At 38.1% G+C, this 10,190-nt stretch overlaps 1 protein-coding gene across 1 annotated transcript; it reads right to left on the bottom strand.

Moving 5' to 3' along the window:
* Positions 1 to 755: 755 nt before the first annotated feature.
* LOC131197917 (vomeronasal type-2 receptor 26-like) lies at positions 756 to 9,613 on the bottom strand. Its single transcript, XM_058182419.1, has 4 exons — positions 9,329 to 9,613; positions 4,916 to 5,143; positions 2,279 to 2,405; positions 756 to 1,654 (listed from the first exon to the last, which is right to left on the bottom strand). Exons 1-4 carry the CDS (start codon positions 9,611 to 9,613, stop codon positions 756 to 758), a joined length of 1,539 nt encoding a protein of 512 aa, XP_058038402.1.
* Between the last annotated feature and the right edge of the window lie 577 nt (positions 9,614 to 10,190).

Here is a 10,190-nt window from a genome sequence, read left to right on the forward strand (position 1 = left end):
GGAAAATGTTTTTGTTTGTTAAAACTTTTTCAATAAAAAAAACAAAAAACAAAATAGTACAATATTTGATTTAGAGAAAGTGCAGGATAAATTAAATCAGCCTGAATTTTGGAAGGTTTTGCTTGAATATGACATTGAAACTTGGCTGCTGATTGCACCAAGATGCATTGATATCACAGAAGTAAAACATATCTGAGAATTTACTGGACATTTTGAGAACAGTTCAAAATCTAGTAAGTTTTGGATGTTTAATGTATTTATCAATAAATGTTAATAGCTTGCTGATGTAACTTATGCCATCTATAAAGCCCTACATGTCATGGAAGCAGGATATTTGTGGGACCAACTTTCTCCAATTGTCTCTGCCTCTTCCATCAACTCCAGCAGGAGTAGCTTGCTCTAGGTACAGTTTATTAAGGACTGCTATCTAATAGTACCCTAACAGTATGCCTTTTATGTAACTGAACCTTTATGTAACTGCATCAAACTTTTCAAGTAGATCAGGTCGCAAAACTGATGGTGCAGGAATTCCAGGAATATTACTTTATTGTTATAAGTTATAGTAACAGACAGTTGAAACCTAGTCCAAAAAACTCCACTTTCCCCATTTTAAGAACATTGAGGTCAAATTGGGTCTATTCTGAATTTTTTTTCTTCCACATTCTACTTCCTCATGACTGATCAACATTTTATCTCTCCAACTTTCTTTTCAAGACCAAGCTAAATTCTTCAAAGCCAAGGAATATCCGTAATTGTTAGCGTTTTGTTCTTAGATGGTCCTTTGTGTTGAGTTCTGGTCTTACTACAATTATGTAGCATTTAGGGAAAAAGATAGATCCCAATATTCCTATACTGGAAGCCAAGATGGAGAAGATCTCCACAGCTACCATGTATTTTCCTTTGGTGCTCAAATAAGTTGGGACAAAAGTCACCCATACGCTACAAAACACCAGCATGCTGAAAGCAATAAATTTAGCTTCATTAAAAGAATCTGGCAGTTTTCGAGCAAAGAAAGCCACAATGTAGCTGATGAGAGCAAGAAATCCCATATATCCTAAAATATAATAGAACATGTTGCCTGATCCTTCATTGCATTCCACTACAATCTCTTCTGGAAGAGAATGCATGTCCAAATTTGGGAAAGGAGGGCCAGTGCACAGCCACAACATGCAAATACTTGCTTGAATGCAGGAACAACAGAGAATCAGAGAGTATGAACATCTGTTCCCCACCCATTTTCTCAATTTTGATCCTGGCTTAGTAGCCATAAAAGCTAGAACCACTGTGACCGTTTTGGCCAAAACTGAAGAGACAGCAACTGAGAAGATGATCCCAAAAGCAATTTGACGAAAAAGACAGGTCAGCAATTGAGGCTGACCAATGAACAGCAAGGAACAGAGGAAGCAGAGGAAGAGGGAGACAAGGAGAAGATAAGTGAGATTCTGATTGTTAGCTTTGACAATGGGAGTATTTCGATGTTTTATGAAAATTCCAAGTACCACCACTGTGGTCACAGCAAATGATAGAGCCAGAACAGTCAAAGTGATGCCCAAAGTTTCATTATAAGACAAGAAATTTAGATCCTTGGGAATGCACATATATCTTTCTTTGTTTGGATATTTTTCTTCTGGACAATCTAAGCATTCATCCATATCTGTGAAAATATGTATTTCAGTATTCATGGCAGTATTTCAAATTTTGCATACTTTTGTTTTCTGAGAAGTATTTACTAGTTGAAAACATTCTATGTCATAAAACATCAGTGGACAACTATGGTTGTTGGAACTGAAATGTGCAATAATTCTCATCACTCATTGCCTTCAGTCCTCCAGGACAGATATGCTGGCAGATGTAGTCCAGCAACATTAACACCTATTCACATCTCTGTTAAATATATCTTTGTTAAATCTTGCTTTTGGAGAGTTGAACTAGAATGGAACTCTCATGAATAGATGACCCGAAGAGCCATGGTGGTGCATTGGTTAGAATGCAGTGCTGCAGACTACTTCTGCTGACTGCTGGCTATCTGCAATTTGGCAGTTCGAATCTCATCAGGCTCAAAGTTGACTCAGCCTTCCATCCTTCCAAGGTTGGTAAAATGAGAATCCAGATTGTTGGTGGTAATATGCTGAACCTGTAAACCGCTTAGAGCGGGCTGCAAAGCACTGTGAGGTGGTATATAAGTTGAAATACTATTGCTATGTGTGTATCTCTGTATATGCCTTTATGGATACGCACAGTTGCACATAGATAAACATAAAAATACCATATTTCCTACCTCTTTCATTTGAAAATTTTCTTGATGGACAAAGATTACAATCATAGCAACAAAAAGGCTCCCCTTCCTTTCTTTTCTTTCTGGAACCTGGTGGGCAATGATCATTGCAGAGAGCAAGAGGTATAGTCTATTCATTAATGAGAAAGAGAGAGAAATATATTTTGTTCCCTTGAATCCAATCATTTTCAGAAATTAGAAGATGCATCATATACTTCTGAGAAATATTCATTAGTTTTGTTTGTGTGTTTGTGCAGACATGTACACATGTAAGGAAGAACTGATCCAAAATATAGCATGTATTATTGATGAACCTTACCCTTATTCTGAATAGGCTTTTTTCATCACTAATAATGTTGAAATAACTTACTGTATATAGAAATAGAATAACAAACTTGGAAGGGACTTTGGAGGTCTTCTGGTCCAACCCCCTGCCCAGGCAGGAAACCCTACACAACTTCAGACAAATGGTTATCCAACATTTTCTTAAAAACTTCCAGTGTTGGAGCATTCACAACTTCTGCAGGCAAGTTATTCCACTGATTAATTGTTCTAACTGTCAGGAAATTTCTCCTTAGTTCTAAGATGCTTCTCTCCTTGATTAGTTTCCACCCATTGCTTCTTGTCACACCCTCAGGTACTTTGGCGAATAGCTTGACTCCCTCTTCTTTGTGGCAGCCCCTGAAATATTGGAACACTGCTATCATATCTCCCCTAGTCCTTCTTTTCATTAAAATAGACCTACCCAGTTTCTGCAACCTTTCTTCATATGTTTTAGCCTCCAGTCCCCTAATCATCGTTGTTGCTCCTCTCTGCACTCTTTCTAGAGTCTCCACATCTGTTTTACATCGTTGTGACCAAAACTAGATGCAGTGTTCCAAGTGTGGCCTTACCAGGGCATTAAAACTGGTATTAACACTTCACGTGATCTTGATTCTATCCCTCTATTTATGCAACCCAGAACAGTGTTGGCTTTAACTTGGCAGCTGCTGCACACTGCTGGCTCGTATTTAAATGATTGTTCACTAGGACTCCAAGATCCCTCTCACAGTTACTACTATTGAGGAAGGTACACATATACTGTACCTGTGCAATTTGTTTCTCTTGCCTAAATCTAGAACCTTACTTTTCATTTTGTTAGATAGCGCCCAATGTTCAAGTCTGTCAAGATAGTTCTGTATCTTAAGCCTATCTTCTGGAGTGTTGGCTATTCATGCCAGCTTGGTGTCATCTGCAAATTTGATGAGTTCCCCATCTATCCCCTCATCCAAATCATTGATGAAGATGTTGAAGAGTACTGGGCCTAAACCAGAGCCTTAGGGTACCCCACTGCATACTTCCCTTCATGTAGATGCACTTCCATTGAGGACTACACATTGAGTAAAGTTGGTCAGCCAATTACACATCTATCTGGTGGTGATGCTGTCTAACCCACATTTTTCTACTTTATCTAGTAGTAGGTTATGGTCTATTTTATCAAATGCCTTACTGAAGTCGAAGTATATTATATCAACAGCATTCCTCTGGTCCACTAATTTAATGTATAATAACAATATTATTAATTAATTATGATTAATGTCTTGTGGTTATTTTGAATTGTTTGTATTTGACTTCAGGACTGCTCAATGGATAGAATCACATAGCAACAGAAGTCAATATATACATTATATTATTATTGAAACTCAGGGACCACTTCAGTTATGGAGACCTAAGTGGAATCTAAATTCCTCCACAAGAATTAGTGTTAACTAGTCGGATGATCTTCATGATGCCAAATACTGTTTGCAGCAAATGTTTTTTTTCTTTGCACCCTGAGAGAGAGATATCTGCTGCTACTTAGGATTGAACTCCCAACCTTTCAAGTAGGAGGTAACAATCTTCACCACAAGGCCACCCCGCTGCCCTTGTTGGAAATGTACAATAATCCCTCAAAAACTAATTATATAAAGGGCATGGAGAAAACAACTATTACCTGTAGCCTGGGGCTAATGTGACTTGTAAGTTTAGAGGCCTCTGTGGCTCAGGCTGCTAATGCAGTCTGTTCTTAACAGCAGCTGCCTGCAATTACTGCAGGTTCTAGTCCCACTAGGCCCAAGGTTGACTCAGCCTTCCATCCTTTATAAGGTAAGTAAAATGAGGACCCAGATTGTTGGGGGCAATAAGCTGACTTTGTATATAAATATACAAATAGAATGAAGACTATTGCTAACATAGTGTAAGCCGCCCTGAGTCTTTGGAGAAGGGCAGGATATAAATGCAAATAAATAAATAAAAATGTTTAGCATGGGTGAGGTGATAAGGATGGCCTAAATGCTAGTCAGACAACATTCAATAATAAAAAGGCACCTTCTCAATCAGAGGTATTAAAGATAACAAGTAGAACCTTCTCGGGGCACCTGAGCATTTTTTCATTTGAAAGTTCTCAATTTCCTTGTGGAAAAAGAGTATGGAAGCCATCAATTCCTTTCAGTCCTCCTTTCCCTTGCAAACTAGCTTTGCAAAACATTTCACAAACAGGATCGAAAATGTCAAGTTTGTCTTCTTCCAGACACTTATTATAACAATACTGGCAATCATTAATTGCTGAAAAGAAGGCCATCTATTTTGATTTCCAAACTGGAAACTTCATTTTGGTCCTACCTGGTTAAAATGGGCTGGCCATGTGATTTTTTTTTCATCGATGGAGAACCTTCTGCCTGATGGTGCTTGAGGATCCATTTGTCCCACTTTTACTTTCATGAAGGATTCGTTAGGGAAAGTTACCCAGTTGATAATGTCAAATCCATCTAGCAATTCACCCTTCTTGTCAAAAGACACCTTGTCTCCGGCACTGTTGTTAAACGAGACTTGACTTAGGAAATGATAAAGCTGGAATAAATGAAGTATTCACAAGTATTACCGAAGTGGTGGAAAAAGTGAAAAATATTTGACTTGGTAAATATATTTTAACATTCTCTGAAGCTATTTAATTATTTTATCACTCCATTATTGGTAGTTCCATTTCCTTCCCCAATCAAATATTTCAGTTCAGCTCAGTCTTAAAAGAATACTAAGCACTAGGAGACAATGTATTTCATTTAAACAGACTAAATTTTCTTTTAGCATAGAAATATATTGATATACCTATGTCACTGATGGGAATCCAAGTATTTCAAAGCCAAGGTTTACTATTTGCCAGGGGAATAATACTATTAATACTATCTCTACTACCACTATTTCTTGATCACCATTTGTGACCTTCCCATCCAGCTTTTGATAGCAAAGTCAATGGGGGAAGTTGGATTCACTTAATGATCATGTAATTCGCTCAACAACTACAATGACTCACTTAACAAGCATGACAAAAAAATGGGCAGATCTCACTTAACAACTGATTGTTCCCAATTGTGGTCATAAGTCAAGGGCTACTAATATACTCGCTGTCTTTCCTTCTGTGCAACTCATCTGGGAATGATCAGTAAGGCATTGTTAGTTAGTAATCAGTAAGGCGTTGTTAGTTGCGAAGTCGTGTCCGATCCATCGCGACCCCATGGAAAACATTCCTCCAGGCCTTCCTGTCCTCTACCATCCTCTGGAGTCCATTTAGACTCATGCCTACTGCTTCAGTGACTCCATCCAGCCACCTCATTCTCTGTCGTCCCGTTCTTCTTCTTTTGCCCTCAATCTTTCCCAGCATTAGGCTCTTCTCCAGTGAGTCCTTCTTTCTCATTAGGTGGCCAAAGTATTTCAGTTTCATCTTCAGGATCTGGCCTTCTAAAGAGCAGTCAGGGTTGATCTCCTCTAGGACTGACCGGTTTGTTCGCCTTGCAGTCCAAGGGACTCGTAGGAGTCTTCTCCAGCATCCGAGTTCAAAGGCCTCAAAGGCATTATTTACAGAATGATAATCCTTCTTGTATAACTGAAGGCACTAATATTAACAATAACGTTGATGCATCAAAAATATCTGTGTGTGACATTACCTGAAAATACTGTGGTTTAGAAGTCCTTGGGTAATCTCTATCCAACACTGCTCCATATTTACTTCTGGATGAATAAAAGGCATGCAAAGCATGTGTCATAGCATAGACAGCATTATAAACACTGTAGCTTTGACTGGTCATGCTCATTTCAAAAAAAGGCCGCGGAAGGCTTTCTAGTCTCTCATTGCCAGTACAGCTTCCTTTGTCTGTTGCAGAAGCTGGAAATGAGCATTTAAAGGCTTGTTCCCAGAAGACTCTGATAAAATGATCGGTCAGAGAATGGGAGTCCTGGAATAGAAGGAAATTCTGAAACGTTGATATCTCCGAGGTGTGACTTGCAAAGGACAAGGCGCCGTGGAAGATCTGCATGTTTAAATTGTTTAAAAAGGGCTCCACTGAAAAATCCCAATGGGCTGTCATCACCCATACTTTCTGCACAGGCAGCAACATGTCTGATACAGCAAGGTTGAGCACTAGCTGCAAATCTAACATCATGTGAGCATCAGCACTTACAACACAGACATTGACGCTTGGTTTACTCAGCAACAGGGCCATCCCTCTTAAGATTTCATTGAAATTAACAACAACATCTAAAATATTGCTTTGGAGCGGCATTCGTTCAGAGAAGGCAGTGCAGATTCCATGATCAGAAAAGCTTTTCTCCAAGGTCTGCAGAAACGTTTCTCCTTTATCGTCATCCATGGCCATGATCCCAATCCATTTCCATCGAAAATGAAGCAATAGCTGGACTATTCCTGTATACTGATGTGCTTCATTAGGTACCATGCGGTATAAGAAAGCCGGGTGGCTTATATCGTTCACTGGTGGAGTATATAAACAATAGGTGATCTAAAGGACAAGATAATTACACTCATAAGAGGGAAATATAAAAATATCTGCAGGGTCAATCACTTTTCTATAATGCTAGGTTTTTCTCTTACATTGTAACCTTAAACCCCCTTCTCACCATTTTAACTTCAGAGAAATTTAGTGTAATAAAAAGGCTTGTGGTCTTTCCATGCTGATGCTCAGTCAATATATTTCATGACCGATTAAAATCTTGCTTCCTCTTTATTTACAGCCTATTGACCTGATACCTTCTATGTTTAATAAAAACTCACAAACGTGCACCTCTTTCCTCATACACTCATACAAATTCATTTCTCACCTGTCCACCTTATCTCGCATGTTATTAAACCAGGGGCAAAATCAAGCAGGTTCTGACAGGTTCTGGAGACCCGGTAGCAGAAATTTTGAGTAGTTTGGAGAACCAGCAAATACCATCTCGGTCTGGCCCCAGAGTGGGGTGGGAATGGAGATTTTGCAATATCCTTTGCTCAGGTGTGGGAAGGGAATGGGGATTTTGCAGTATCCTTCCCCTGGAGTGGGGTGGGAATGGAGATTTTGCAGTATCCTTCCCTTGCCACGCCCACCAAGCCACACCATGCCCACAGAACCGGTAGTAAAAAAAAAATGGATTTCACCATTGTATTAAACACATACTTCTGAAATATTCAATTTTCATTGCGTTCAACTAACTTTTACGTTTCTCCTAAGATACCTAATTCCCACTTCCATAGCGAGGTGTGGAGAAGAACAGAGTAGTTTTTACTTTCTTTAAAAAGAAATAGTTTACAGCACCCAAAGGCTGCTCTCGTCACAAACTGACTCTATGTAGCATATAGTTTCTCCCCCTCAACATGAATTAAACCAAAATAAATAAATGAATACATAAATAATAAAATACACCATTTGTTCTGCATAAGAGATTCCATATTATCACAACTTCTTTTATCTGCATTCGTACATATTATCTCTTTTGTCATCCATTTTCCCATCTCTAGTTAACAAGACATGAAGTCCAAACGTTCCTCTATTGTTGCTCTAATTTTGCACTGCTTATTTTTCATTCATTATTATTCCTTTTATTTCCCTGATTACAGTATGAGTTCAGACAGTGCCAACTAAATCTAACATAACAATTAATATGAAACATTCCTTTTATCATGTTTATCTTTTATGTAAGTTTAAAAGAGTTTTGAAAAGCATGACTTCCCTAGCCGTGTATCAGATTACTTTTGATCCCCTTCTGCGACGCAATGATAAGGAATGAAGAGAACAAAAGGAACTGAGGGGAAGAAAAAAAGAGAACTACCTGACTCTGTGGTCTCTTCCCAAAATCCTCAAAGCTTTAACCAAAAACTATCTACTATTGACTTCTCCCCATTCCTAAGAGGTCTGTCAGGGGCGTGCCTAAGAGCACAAGTGTGCCTACCGTTCCTGTCCCAATGTCCCCTTTGATTGTATCCAATTCGTATAGTTTTTTTATACTTATGCTTATATATATGCTTATATATCGTATAGTTATTTCCTGCTTATGCTTACATATACTGTTGTGACAAATAAACAAACAAACAAACAAACAAACAAACAAATAAAGGATCGTTAAAGCCAGGATAAAGAGACAAAAGGGAAAGAAGATAATGACCATATTAAAGATAAAAACCAGTTGGCATTGTGAGAATGTAAAACCTGAATCCTGTTGAGAAGGACAAAGTTTTGTCCTTCCAGCAAGAAATCCCTTATATTCATATTATCCATTCATAACTTGTATGAGTATATCAAGTTTTATAAGCAAATTTACCACAGCGCAAATGAGAGAGAGAGAGAGAAAAAAAATGCAATAATGCTCACCCGTCCTGAAATATCACATTACCAGCAAAGAGGAATGAAATTGCATCACATTAATACAAGATGGGGGGGAAAAAGGTTACACCTATTTTGTAGTGCTGGAAATGAATTCTTAAAACTCTTTGTATTCTCACCCTAAACTTAGAAGAAGTCATATTGTTTCTGTTCAGATCAACCTTCTTTTGGTATATCACTGTAGAGAAAATGTATACAAGAAGATGCAGATAACAAGTTATTCTTAACAAATGCAAATACTTTCTTAATAAATGTGGAAAATAAATGTCTTAATAACTTTTTGAAGTACATCAACTGGAAGTTAAAGTCCATCCATCTTAAAATTGACAAGATTGAGACTGTAATAGATAATAAGTTCCCAAACAAATAGATGTGTAATCCACCTTACCTGAGGAATCTTGTAGATCCCTAAGATAGTAGCTATGTGGAGGGAAGTTTCTGAGTCAGTACCCCCAATGACAGCTGCTGGTATCTTCTTGCTGCACTTGTAGTTGAGAATAGTTGGTTTCTGATTAAAGAGCAAGTTTAGCGTGTTCTGATAAGTTAACTGGGCATCAAAGTGGCTATCATAGATATGAAATCCCACAGTCCGATTGGGTAATATCATGCTGTTTCCATTGATTTCATTCACCGCAAACACCAAGGCTAGGGTGTGCTGGTATTTTTTCAGCATTACACTAAAGTAAAAGACACATCTTGAGTAAGCCATGAAGTTCAGTGTTGTGTACATTTGCATACCACTCCAGAAAGTGATACCCTATATTTACTGGTGGAGAACAATGGAGAATGAGAAACCTGACACTTAGAATGAGGTTACCTTTAACTAGTAGACTAGCTTGTTTGCTTGTGATGGATCTACCCTTCTCCAATACTTCAACTGTCCTAAACTCTAAGGCAACAGTCCATTTTCAGAGAACGTATGCTTAGAAACAAATACAAGTGTTTTACATTTTTTATTTATTTATTTTGTCACACAGTGTATATATAAGCATAAGCGTGAAATAACTGTACAATATATAAGCATATACATTGCAGATGATATTGCACTAAATTTAGCTTCATTAACTTATGCAGTGAAACTTTTCAACGGGGGCTTGTTTTTCTTCTAGATCAGACCAAATTACATATAACCCAGCATACTTGTCACAAAACAATCACTTGCTTCCAGCCTCTCACAAGTCCGGAGAAATAGGGAGAGATTTCCCCCCCATGATTTTTGAGTAGGAGGTCTATGGATATACAGTAAATAA

Source organism: Ahaetulla prasina, chromosome 4, assembly GCF_028640845.1.
Source record: "Ahaetulla prasina isolate Xishuangbanna chromosome 4, ASM2864084v1, whole genome shotgun sequence".
In the NCBI taxonomy this organism is placed as follows: domain Eukaryota; kingdom Metazoa; phylum Chordata; class Lepidosauria; order Squamata; family Colubridae; genus Ahaetulla; species Ahaetulla prasina.

Excerpts from the sequence above, each read along its gene's own strand:
- LOC131197917 (XM_058182419.1), bottom strand. The coding sequence starts at position 9,613 with ATGCTGAAAAAATACCAGCACACCCTAGCCTTGGTGTTTGCGGTGAAT. Across the intron at positions 5,144-9,328 it reads GGATCTACAAGATTCCTCAG|CTTTATCATTTCCTAAGTCA; the intron begins GTAAGGTGGATT and ends CATTTATTCCAG. Across the intron at positions 1,655-2,278 it reads AAAATTTTCAAATGAAAGAG|ATATGGATGAATGCTTAGAT; the intron begins GTAGGAAATATG and ends ATATTTTCACAG.